Source organism: Mesocricetus auratus, unplaced genomic scaffold, assembly GCF_017639785.1.
Source record: "Mesocricetus auratus isolate SY011 unplaced genomic scaffold, BCM_Maur_2.0 Super-Scaffold_100014, whole genome shotgun sequence".
In the NCBI taxonomy this organism is placed as follows: Eukaryota; Metazoa; Chordata; class Mammalia; order Rodentia; family Cricetidae; genus Mesocricetus; species Mesocricetus auratus.
This window is the reverse complement of record NW_024429197.1, coordinates 19,964,865-19,977,665: the sequence shown is the minus strand read 5'-3', so window position 1 is coordinate 19,977,665 and position 12,801 is coordinate 19,964,865. Positions and strand designations below refer to the sequence as shown.

The following is a 12,801-nucleotide window of genomic DNA, read 5'->3' as shown; positions in this document are numbered from 1 at the left end:
CTTCTCCTGAGCACTGGGATTACAGATATGTGCCACCATGTCGAATTTATGTGGTGCTTCTGCGTGCTAAACACTCACTCTTCCAATTGAAGTCCATTCTCAGGTCCTATGCCTTGATTATGGAAGTCCCTCCAGGTCTAGTTGTAAACGGTTCCATTAAGTTACAGGAAACATTGAAGATGGTGCCACTTCCTTTTATTTTCTCCCTTTTAATCTCAGCTCTCCAAACAAATGTAATTTCTTGTGTTGCTTTTTTAATCATTTTATGTGTTGTATGACTGTTTTGCTTGCATTTAAGTCTGTGTGCTAGTGTGTGGCTGGTGCTTGAGGAGGTCAGAAGAAGGCATTGGGTTCTCTGGAGCTGAAGTTGCAGGTGATTGGGAGCCACATGTGGGTGCTGGGAATTAAATCCAGTCCTCTGGAAGAGCAGCCAGTGCTCTTAATCACCGAGTGGTCTCTCCAGCCCCTCTCCCGCCCTCCCTTTCTTGTTTTCCGTGTGTGTGTGTGTGTGTGTGTGTGTGTGTGTGTGTGTGTGTGTGTGTGTGTGTGTGTATGCTTGTTAATGTATGTGCACGCGTGTATCTGTGTGGTGTATGTGCTTGTTAGTGTGAGTATGCACGTGTGTATACGTGTGCACATGTGCATACATGGGTGGTGGCCTGAGCGAGGTATGCATCCACATGCTGGCCTTTGTGATTTCTTGCTAATACTCTTCCCATGTGAGTCAGGATTCTCTTATTGATATTAAATAGCTTTCTTAATGTTTACATTGAAGATATTTTTGCTCGAGACAAAATTCCTATTGTCGTGGGAGGAACCAATTATTACATTGAGTCTCTGCTCTGGAAAGTTCTTGTGAATACCAAGGTAAGTCAGTCTAGTTCATTTGTAACTCACTAAAGAAATGGTTCCCATTTTTTTCATGCCAAATAATTTTAGTGGGAGGAAGGTTGACTCTTACCTGTTTCTTATAGTCAGCAGTTGTAATTTTCCTACTTAATATTCTGAACAAATGCCACCTCCGTATGTGCGTGTACTCCTCCAAGCTGGCCTAAGGGTAAGGGTTATGTGTGGGAAAAAGGCTCTGTGTGGATTAATTAGCATCCCTGTGTAAGTTAGCAGTGCATCAGTCTGACTCAGCATTTCCTGGCTGCCAGCACAGTGTGTATGTCAGAGATGTCCAACACTGACCTTTCTTACGGAGGTGCTACTGTGCAGGGCAAGACTTGGCAAATGGCAGTGTGCTGGCAGTTCTAGCTCACTCTTTGGTCTTCCTTGGGGAGGTGGACTACATCCCTGGATGTGTTAAAATAGACACGGTAACCCAGTTAAAATAGTCGAGCTCAGCAGCAAAGTACTTCCCTAACCGCCCTTCCTCTTTGTTTATTGTGGCCTCATAGTACTTACATGGCACATTGGAATTTTTGGTTTATGATCTGTCCCTCGCTGGACGGTAAGATCTTCAGAACCATCTCTGTTCTTTATTTCTAAGGCTTAGCAAGATGCCTGGCCCATTTATAGTCTCAGTGTTTATTGAATAGTTGGATTAATTTTATTCTAACCCTTCATGTGCTAGCCCCAGGAGATGGGCACTGAGAAAGTGGTTGACCGGAAAGCAGAGCTTGAGAAGGAGGATGGCCAGGAACTCCATAAACGACTAAGCCAGGTGGACCCAGAAATGGCTGCCAAGCTACACCCACATGACAAACGCAAAGTGGCCAGGTAAGAAAGCCTGGGTCCTCCATTACCCTGAGTTCCTGCAGAGCTGGGAGACAGTAAAGTGTTTGGCTTGGTAACAGTGGAGATTGATATGTTGTTCTATTCAGTGGGCTTAGAGGCCCTAACTTAGGCCCTGCCTCAGTCCAACTCCCTCAATAAACAGTTGCACCCTACTTTGTTGTTACATTTTAAAGGCATAGCACAATATTGTTTTCCCCAGGGCCTATGTAATCTTGCTTCATTTTCTATTTGATCTTTGCTTGTATAACAGTTTTCATATAAAATTTTCTGGCATGCAATCCGTTTACATTGTGACTTGAGTTTCATAATTGATTGTGCAATGCTGGGTTGTGCCCCAGCAGCTTTCCCTGTGGGAGGTGGAGTTTATAAACTGTCTCATAGGTCAGCTCTCCTTTGCACATGGAAACTTGGTTGTAGAGAAGAGAGGTGGTGAATGAACTCCTCACGTGCTTCTTTAGAGGTGTTTGCAGTTGGACTACTCACGTTACTTTCTTTTTCTGCAGTGTTCCGAGTGGTTCCTGTGTTTGGCACAGGAGACCATCTAAGGATTTACTGTGTGATAGCTACACATGTCACTTGTTATGGTAACATTGGTGCCGAGGGCTTATAAAATATTCTACTCAAAAAGATTTTTTAATACCCATGTTTCTTATACTTTTCCATTTTTCTGCCTTCAAAGAGCCATTTAAGAATACCACTGCCCCATTGTGCCCTATTGCAATGAAATTTTACATTAAAGGAAAAAGGTCTTTTTCACACAGCTGTCTGTCCTTGGATGACCACACTCTATTGCATGTGTTTTCTCCTCATTAGATGCGTTATCCCCCTAGTAAGAATGATATTCTAAGAGAAATGCTGTCTATACCTAAGTAGTATACTTTTTTTCTGTTGTTGAGATGGGGGTCTCATGTAGTCCTGACTGGCTTAACTGAGGATGGCCTTGACTCCTGATCTTGGATTTGTGTGACAGTGCTTGGAATCAGGCATTTGTCACCATGCCCAACTCCACCTACTTTATTTCAATCCAGTATTTCCATTTGTTTTTTAAACTCAGGGACATAGTGAACATTCAGTTTACAGTTCTGTACGCTGTAATTTTAGAGCCTGCCTTTCCTTAACCCTAACCCTAATCAGATCTTTATTTCTTATGGCATCCCCTTGTGCTGCTTGAGAACTGTGCCTCGGGAAGAGTCACTGGGTTCTAAGCAAGAGCTCCAGGGAAGCTGGGGACCTTTTATCATCTCTCTGGGGTAGAGTGTATTCTTCCCGTAGATAAGTGAGGTATTGTTAGGTTTTCCCTCATAGATGTTCTGAGTGACCATGGATATTGACGGACAAGGGGTCTCACTCAAGTGTTGGGGTTTCAGGAAGCAGAAGTGGGTCAGGAAGGGAAAGATCACTTTCCAGCTGATAAGTTGTGGTCACCTGAGTGGAGAGTGTGACTTTGGGAGCTCAGTTACCTCGTGCTGTCATATAATAGAATACACACAGACATGGACATCGGCTTAACAATGAGCATGTGGACTCTGTCTTCGACAGTCTTTGTTCCAGGAGAGTGTACTGGATTAGCCAGGAGCGTTCTTGATTAATTTTAGACATATTTAAAAAGAAAGTGGATGAGCTGGATGTACGGCATGCTTTGGTACTGTGGGAAAGGCACTCCAACGAGACCAGACTTGCTGGCTTGTACAGTGTGTCCCAAACAAGCTTTCACCGCTCACTTGAAAGTGAGTCTCCTTCTGTTTGTATAGAGGAAACCTGTTATTTCTGAACCCGTTTTGCTAATTCTAGAATGTGTTTTTAAAAGAACAGCGTTATTTCTCACCCAGAGTTTAGGTGCCTTTCTGAATAGCTTTAGGATTAGAGTAAAGCTGGAACTTCTTGGTGTGGGAATTTATACATGAAGTTGACAAATGAGGCTTTCTATGAGATTGTCTTTCTCTTTATTCCAGTTGAGAATGAATATTTCCTAATGGGTTTCCGTCCCCACCTCCTATTTTAAACAACTTAGGAGCTTGCAGGTATTTGAAGAAACAGGAATCTCTCACAGTGAATTTCTTCATCGTCAACATGCAGAAGAAGGTGGTGGTCCACTCGGAGGCCCTCTCAAGTTTCCTAACCCATGCATCCTCTGGCTTCATGCTGACCAGAAAGGTAAAATGCCTTCCATCTAGAGTTCATCTGAGGTAAAACATAGACTACTAGGTTCTTGTATATCTAGTGCTTAGAGCCACATGGCTGATAATAAACACTAAAGTAAGCTATTAGGTTTATTGTGTCAGTCATCATAATTTAGGCTTTATGCTGTTCTCTTAGGTATTTCTGGAAAGGGACGGAGGAGAATGTTCATTCCCAGACACCAGAGTAGAGTACAATGGGATGTACAAAGTGGAAAAGAGACTGCTATTTAGTTAGAGGAGGTTGAAAGATGAGAGTAAGGGAAGGTGCCTGTGAACGGAGTCTGACCTTGTGGTTGACTGAAGGCTGGATCCCCGACTGGCCTGAGAAATAGGTGTGATGGATAGCTAGCTAACCTGGTAGCGTTTGTGGCCAAAGTGTTATGATGCCCTGTCTGTTTCAGTGAGCATTCAGTAATGTGCCAAGTACTCTGTGGTTGCTGTGCTGTAGGAAGGAGTAAGAATTCTTGCCCTTGCAAATCTTCTGGAGGGTGGGATGATAGACAGGACTGCAACAGAGGATCTGCTCACAGTGCTGTGGACCTAAGAAAAGAGATGATGAACATTCTTTGAGGAGTAGGAAAACAAAATGGCTACCTGGGCAGGCAAAGCATTACAGTGGTGAGGTGAATCGCCCAGGCTTGGAAACATTGTTAAACTTCACACACTTGCTCCTCTGTCTCCCAGTTTTGTGAGGATTTTGGTTGGTTGGTTGGTTGGTTGGTTGGTTGGTTGGTTGGTTTTTCAAGACAGGGTTTCTCTGTGTAGCCCTGGCTGTCCTATAACTCACTTGTAGACCAGGAGGCTGGCCTCATTCACAAAGATCCACCTGCCTCTGCCTCCTGAGTGCTGGGATCACAGGTGTGTGTACTACCACCGCCCAATTTATTTTGTGAGTTTTTTGTTTTTTTTCTTTCTTTTGGTGTTTGGAGACAGGATTTCTCTGTGTAGGTAACCTGGCCATCCTGGAACTTACTTTGTACACCAGGCTGGCCTCGAACTCACAAGAGATCTGCCTGCCTCTCTCTTCCAAGTGCTGGGATTAAAAGCCTGCACCACCACCATCTGGCTATTCTGTAAGTTCTTAAGACCAGTTGGTTTACCTTTATGTATTCCAACTCTTCTATAAAATAGAAATGATAATAATAATACATATTTCATAGCATCCATTACTATTCAATAAACTAGTATTATACAAAGTTGTGAGGTTGGGAATGTGGCTTAGTAGTAGAATAATTATCTGATATGCACAAAGCTGTATTCAATTTCTAGCACTGAGAAATAAATGAATAAATAAATGGAATTCATAGTGCTTGCAGTGAGCTCCATACATGACCAGTGACCAGTCCTCAGTAAGCAAATCTTTTTTTGTTTGTTTTTTGAGACAGGGTTTCTCTGTGGCTTTGGAGACTGTCCTGGAACTAGCTCTTGTATACCAGGCTGGTCTTGAACTCACAGAGATCTGCCTGCCTCTGCCTCCTGAGTTCTGGGAATGAAGGCATGAGCTACCACTTCCTGGCTCTCAGTAAACAAATCTTAGCAAGGTAAGAAAAGGAGCTGTGCTCATTAAAGGTTGAGAAGCAGCAACAATAAAGATTTGAAGTAGGCAGTCATGTAGAAGAGTCAAACCTTACACTACAGTTCAGTATAAGCTAATGGTTTTGACTCATGGTAGAGCGAGCTATATCTGGCTGCTGCACCTGGGTGGTGATGCTCTCTCTCCCACTTAGCTTGGTATTCAGTATACACCAAGACGTCACCTGGAGATTCTGAAGTAGAAGTAACACAAAGTTAGAGTAAAAAAAATATGACAAAAGTTAAGAAAATTCACCACTGGATGGTAGTGCACACCTTTAATCCCAGCATTTGGAAGGCAGAGGCAGGTGGATCTGTGTGAGTTCCAGAACAGCCTGGTCTACATAATGAGACCCTGTTTTATAAAAAAAACAAAAGAAAACAAAAGTCAACCAGGGGACCTTCAGCCAATTGAAAAGCAGTGGGTATACAGTCTATACAATAAAGTGCTCACCCCTCATTCCAGCTATCATTATATGCTATTTAGATAATAAGAAGACATGGGTTTCTTTCTGTTTTGCTTTGCTCTTTCACAGTCCCAAGGTACAAGCAAATGCAATATGAATGTTTATATACTCCGAAATCTGAATTCCTTCATTTGGATAAAAGCTTTCCTTTGTGGCTACCTGTTCAGTTCACCATGTGAGTGTGTAGTAGGCGCCTGCCACATGTTGCTCATTCATGGCTATTTTGACTCAAGTTCTAGACGAGCGCTTGGATAAGAGAGTGGATGACATGCTTGCTGCCGGACTCCTGGAAGAGCTGAGAGACTTTCACAGGCGCTATAATCTTAAGACTGTTTCAGAAAATAGGTGAGGTTTTTGCCTTCTCTTCTGACCTACTTTCCATTGCTTGTCCGTGATTGCAAGACTATAGACATAATACTAGCTTTGGGTCTACTTACTAGTCTTTGGCCTTGGCATTGGCAAGACCTGCTCTGTTATAAGGGTAATTTACTTTGCTTTCAGACATTCCCAGGAGTTACTTTTAAGGAACTAACCTGGGGATTGATGGGGTGGGAAAGGGAGAATTTCTGCCAGTAACTGTTCACGATCTCATCAATGAGATAACATCCGAGGCCCTTGCTAGCTTTCAGAGGCTGTGGCTCATTGCTGATGCTCTCCTGTTCCCAGCCAGGACTATCAACATGGTATCTTCCAGTCAATTGGCTTCAAGGAATTTCACGAGTACCTGATCACTGAGGGAAAATGCACACCAGAGACTAGTAACCAGCTTCTAAAGAAAGGTGTGAATTCCTCCGTTTAACCTGGTCTTGGACTCCTTGGGTTATAGTCTGAGCTGAGGCTAGAAGAGTCCCAGCTAAACATCTAGATTGTTATCTGTGAAGTCTAACAGTGTGCTAATTTCTTTTGCTCTTGGACTGGGAGGGGCTGTCTTCTGACAGAAGTGCTCACCTGGATGCCCGTGTCTGCCGTATCTTTCAGGCATTGAGGCTCTGAAACAAGTAACTAAGAGGTACGCCCGGAAGCAAAACCGATGGGTTAAAAACCGCTTTTTGAGCAGTAAGTCCTACTTTTCTCCTCCTCTTCTGGATCCATTTTTGACAGCGTTGATGTCTTCTGCTCACTCAGCAAATGAACATTAGTCTCTAGATGTGTCCTAAGAATTTAGACCACAGGTGGGTCTTTTGCATAGATGATTATTCAGTGGTGTTTTCTGGTGAAGTCTCAGGAAGAAAAAAAGGAACAGTTAAGTTTCCATTGAAGAGTTTTCCTTATTCCTTGAACAGATGGTGGTGGCTACAAGCAGGAGGTAAGCAAGCTAACATGTGAGCAGGCCGGATGCTAGATCTGATTCCAACTTGAGTTTTATACCTGGAGAGCAGGCAGAAATCTGCAGGGAGCTTCCCTAGCTAACGTGGTGTCCTGGGTTTGGTGATCTTTAATAAAAAGGGCAAAGCAGTCACTGTTTACCCTTGCTTTATCTTTGTGGTCAGACACATTGTATTTGAATTGCTTCAACTGACACTTTAATTGGACAGAAATTAAGGGAAAGGGAAGAAAAGTCTCACACTGTGTCTGTGTCACTAAATTTTGTGTTATGTATAGTTGTATCGAGACTTCAAGGTGAAGGGGTAGGTATTTTACTGATAAGAACATGAAGACCTAGAGGAAGTCCAGTAACTCCCTTTCCCTACCCCCAGCTAGAAGGCAATAGAGCTCAAATACATTAAGTTAGGCTCATGTTTCTTTGAGCTCTACTGTTGGCTAGCCAGCATTCAAGCTGACCTAAGATCTCCAGTTGTGTGCTTAGGAGCTAAAAGAAGATATATTTAAGTGTAGTGAAACTCCACTCTTGTCTTGTGGATGCCTCCAGAATACACTTCTGAATCACCTCCAGTAGACTTCTGCTTTCAGGTAGAGCTTCCGTCCCTGCCCTTTGGTGCCTTTGGCCGGTGCACCTTGCTATATGGTGTCACTGCTTTTACTTTACCCTTTGTCTCCTGTCTTGATAAGTAGCGGAGATCTCCTCTTAGTCTCGGCTGAACTGAATGTTCAGAGCCACAGATTTCAAGTGTGACTTCCCTTCCCAAGTCTGACAGTAAGTCTGAAACAAAAGGCTTTTTTTGTGATAGTTTAGAACTTCCTCTTGTGGTAAGGCCATAGTAACCCTGTCTCTGAGGTAGGAAGGGTTAATGGCACAGTGTCATGTGCCTGCACCTCATTCTGTGCAGGCACAATCCTGGTGCCAGAGAGAAAGGCGCAGCTGCCCTGTAAGTCAGGAGCCACATTTGATTGGGCAGGGTTAGTCTTCTGGGATATGGCCTGGCATAGAGCCAGAGGGACTTCCCCACCCCGGCTTGGCCTTGGACCCAAGCCAGAAATAGCAGCTGGGAGCCGAGAACTTGTTGAAAGGTGCTTAGACAGGGCACAGAGGCCCAACAAAGGCCTTAGAGGAGAAAGGAAAACGTAGAGTGGCCTAGAAACAGGTGCAGAGCTTAACTAAGGCCAGGTGTGCTGTGGGCGCTGCCTGCACCCTCCTAGTCTCACCTTTCCATGTGATGGCAGGTGTAGGCCAGTCGGGTTTATGAAGAATCTTATTTGTGGTTGGCACACTCAAAAGGCCAGCACCTGCCAGCCGTTGGCATCCCAATGCCTTTGATGTCTTTTGTCCATGGGACAATGCTTCTTACCTTGAAGCAACTGACTTCACCTAGCTGTAGAAGGCAGCTCGGCGTTTTTGTAGTCTGCAGAGGCAAACTGAAGCTAAAGTATTGCAACACGGTTGGTCCAGTGGCTGGCTATCTATTCCTCCATGATACCTCCAGTCTCATGTTCATTTAGAAGTATTTACCAGAGTCTTACTGGAATCCTCCTTTAGAAGAAGGTGTTAGGAGCCTGGCATTGTACCGCTACACAACTGTAATCCCATCACTTGGAAGGTAGAGACAGGAGGATCAGGGGTCTAAGACCAACCTCAGGTAGATAGTGAGTTTGAGGACAGCCTGGGTCATGTGAGTCTCTGACTCAAAAAGCATGGAGGGCAGAGTGAGATTGAATATGACCAGCCCCAAGGCTAGTTCTTGACTTCAGTGGTATGTTGGTTAATGACTGTGGTTGTCAAATGCTATCAAGGAGTGTGAACTCTCTTCCCACAGAGAACTGTACTTTAAGATGACATAAAATTTAGAGCAGTCACTCACTCACAGCACTTAGCTTAGTTCTTCCTATAAAGTGCTGTTGGTATCAGAATAGCCCACACAGTGGTCACCAGAGCTGTTACTCCCTTTTGACTACTCTGCTGGTCAAAGAGTCTGCTCCTAAGTCTCTGTTTACATGGTCAGGCATGTTGGCTGCATGAGACAAGCTTCTGGGTCTTTAGGATTGTGGCTCATATTTATAGTAGGATTAACAGCTTGGTCAGAATGTCACTCGTTTCCCTGTGCGTCCTTCTTGAGGATTTTAAGAGTCCTGGAAACAGAATAGATTGGGTCTTGTAGATCAGGCTCTCACAATTTTTCTTTGTCATCACTAGGACCTGGTCCCAGTGTCCCCCCAGTATATGGCTTGGAAGTATCTGATGTTTCAAAGTGGGAGGAGTCTGTTCTGGAACCTGCTCTCAATATAGTACAAAGTTTCATCCAGGTGACTATTAAGGAGGCATGGCCTATTGTCGGGTTTGCAGAGTGCTTTCTTTTAGTGACACTTGTGCTGCTAATTTAGGGAGCCAAATCTCATTTCAGTAGAGTAAAGCAGCAGGGCTGGCTGCTTTTAGATCCCCAGAGATTGTTTTTACTTTCATGTTTAGAAAGGTTGTTGCTAAAATCTGTTCACAGCCCACCTGCTCTCTAGGCGATGAAAAGGGAATCTTGGGATAATCCCATTCCCCTTAATATCAGAGAATTGTCCCCATATCTCCTTGAATTGAATACCCCTCCCCTTTGCTCTCTTAGGGTCACAAGCCTACAGCCACTCCAATGAAGATGCCGTATAATGAAACTGAGAACAAGAGAAGTTACCACATGTGTGACCTTTGTGACCGGATCATTATTGGGGACCGGGAGTGGGCAGGTAGAGTATAGATGGGGGCTGTGTGTGGGATCATGAGAACTATGTTAGGGTGGGGGGGTCACACTTCCTAGAACTTAGTCTTCAGTAGTTGAATGCTGGAGTCAGCTCTGTAACAGGACAGACAGATCCCTGAGAACCTTTCCCAGACTAGGAGTTGCCTCCATGTACTGAAGTGTACGCGCCCATCACCCTTCAGCTGTAGCTGGGATAGGAGCTTTGTACTGAGGAGTTCCTTCTCCCTTCCTGCTTAGAACTCACTTGTGGGACAGAGAAATAGAGGCATCAGGCAATTCCTGCAAGCTGGAGGGGAGAGGGAGGGAGGAGATGTGCCCAGGGTCCTCAGAGGCCAGGGGTCTTTGCAGTGCTCTCAGGCTAAGTTGTTGAACTGGTGACTGACTCAAACTGTGATGAAAAGTGGGGGGAAAGCTGTGAGAGCTAGCCTGAGCTGGCCTGAGCTAGCCTGAGCTAGCCTGACCCAGCCACAGGAAGCCTTGTTAGAGTACTGCTTTGCTTGGATTCTTGGAGTAGATGTTTCTCTCCATATCAGCCCATAGAATGATTAGGTCTATTAACTGACATCTCTGGCAAAATGAACTCCATTGTTAGAGACTGGCGACAACTGTGTGCCCAAGCAGCAGAAGAAGCCTTGATTGTTGTTGGTGTATAATGATGAGAGGGGAAGAGAGAGAGCGTCTGATTGCTTTGTAAAGGAAACTTAGTGCTTCGATTTGTCGAATGTCCTTTGGGGAGAGCCATAGAGAAGCAACATTTGTGAGCCTTTGTGAGCTTGGCTGTGTGAGCCTTCTATAGTGCCATCTGTCAGTCCTGCTCCCGTCTCCTGCTGCCGTGGAGAGCAGCCCAGAGCCCAGGTTTGCCTAGTTAGAGGATGAAGCTGCCTCTTCTTCCCACACAGATTTCTTCAGCTTCTAAACTCTCCCATACCTACACTTCCAAACCTTAAAAAATAAGTTAAAAGTATGCTTTTACTATGTGTAAAAGAGTTTAACTTAGGCTCTGTGGGTAAAGGAGCTTGCTGGCACATACATGCACAATTAAGTAAATAAATAAGTTTAAAACTTAGCATGACCACCTTCCTTTTAGATGTTCCCAGAGATTTCTTTGCAGAAGAACAGGATAGTAAAAATGAGCCTGTGCAAAATAGTCATCGGGTAAGAATGAGAGGACCGGCAGGTTCATGCAGCAGAGGGCTGAGCTCACTGCTGTTCCTGCCCACAGAGCTTTAGCCAGTGTGTAGCCAAGGCCTGGGAGGTGACGGCAGGAGGAGACTGTTTGAGGTCACTCTGGGCTACATAATAAGACCTTGTCTTGAGCAAACAATAGCAAACATATCTACTCTGTTATTTATTAATAGTTAAAGAAAAAGATTGTATAGTTAAATTTAAATGTTTGGTTGGTTTGGGTTTTTTATTATTTTATTTTTGTTTGTTCTTTTAGGATTAATTCTAGAAAACTCTGATGACTTTTTGTTTATTTGGTTTTTGTCTTTTCAGCACATATAAAATCCAAATCTCACTTGCACCAACTGAAGAAAAGAAGAAAGTTGGACTCAGATGTTGTCCCTGCTCTAGGAAGCCAAAGTAGTTCCCCAGACTGTGACCCGGAACTTAAGGAGGGGAAGTCCCCAGGGCAGCAAGATCAAGAGCTGAAGGCCAGGGTTTAAGAGACGTGCCTAGTGGCCTTTGCAGAGATGTGGAGAGAAAGTCCAGGAGGGGAGGGGAGTGTTGGTCTTCCACGCCCTACTGGGCTGAGGAAGGCTTGGCAGAGACCCTCCCCCCATCTTCTTTATTCTGTGGTGTGGTCTGCAGTGGAGACAGCAGGCCTTTCAGCTCCTGTGTGGTTGTTGTGTCTGGTAATGATGCAGTCCAGGGTGGGAGTTTTGTTTTGTTTTTTTCTTCTTTTCTTTCTTTGAACCTTAAAGGTTTTATTTAGAAAGAGGCACAGCTTGCACATTTGCTACTTGAGGATCTTTTTTCGTGGTGAATACCAAGATTCAGTGCATCCTTTAAAAGAGTTCTTGTCCCTGGTTCTGGCTAAAAATATCTCACTTCCAGATGCTTTTGTAAATGACTGAAGTATTATAAGGCACAGTCAGGAGTTCTGGATGTGAGAGAACGGCAGGAAGGAGCAGCCCAGAGGGATGGTTAGGCGAGCTCCACAGAAGAGGGAGGGTCAGGCTGACGTGGTTGTGACCTGGGTCTTGAAGACTAGAGAAAGAATCTTGAGTCTGCTTCTGTGCATAATGGCTGCCACTGCTGTCTATCTAGGGCAGAAATTATACATTCTTTTGAAATGTAAATAAAAAGGTTTGTAAGCCCTCTAGTTTATACACAGCATGCTGTGTTCTCATGCCATAGCTTTTTCTCCAACTGTGCATTCATTATAGGTGTGGCTGTATCGGAACACTCACATTCCTCAGAGATTCCCTGAGGGTCCTGTCTGGGGATCTGTTAACTCCAACTGAAGCCCTGTCTCTGGGAGTGCCTTTACTAAATACCTATTTGTATATAGTGTAGAATTCAGTATGTTGGGATGTGTGATTCAGCACTACACATTTACAATGTTGGGTAGTCATCACTACTATTTTTAAAGTATTTTCATCATTCCATTAGAGAACTCTACACCCAGGAAACTGTAATTCTCCAGATGCCTTTGTTCTAAATCTGTTATGTGAGAGACCCTGAAGTAGGCCAAAGGGAACACAGAGGTGGGAGTCATTCTGCTTTCAGGGAATCTAAGAAATATTCTTGTAATCAACC

At 44.2% G+C, this 12,801-nt stretch overlaps 1 protein-coding gene across 2 annotated transcripts in view; it reads left to right on the top strand.

The window, feature by feature from the left end:
- Trit1 (tRNA isopentenyltransferase 1) overlaps window positions 1-12,369 on the top strand; it is a 46,583-nt gene extending 34,214 nt beyond the window's left edge. For both annotated transcript variants that reach the window (XM_005084340.4, XM_013123878.2), the window contains 9 exons: window positions 769-867; window positions 1,577-1,722; window positions 3,752-3,894; window positions 6,193-6,304; window positions 6,626-6,738; window positions 6,938-7,015; window positions 9,489-9,598; window positions 9,907-10,024; window positions 11,536-12,369. In XM_005084340.4, the coding sequence (XP_005084397.1) occupies window positions 769-867; window positions 1,577-1,722; window positions 3,752-3,894; window positions 6,193-6,304; window positions 6,626-6,738; window positions 6,938-7,015; window positions 9,489-9,598; window positions 9,907-10,024; window positions 11,536-11,705 (1,089 nt within the window). In that variant the 3' untranslated portion in view covers window positions 11,706-12,369. The remainder of the gene's footprint in view (window positions 1-768; window positions 868-1,576; window positions 1,723-3,751; window positions 3,895-6,192; window positions 6,305-6,625; window positions 6,739-6,937; window positions 7,016-9,488; window positions 9,599-9,906; window positions 10,025-11,535) is intronic.
- The last annotated feature ends 432 nt before the right edge of the window (window positions 12,370-12,801 follow it).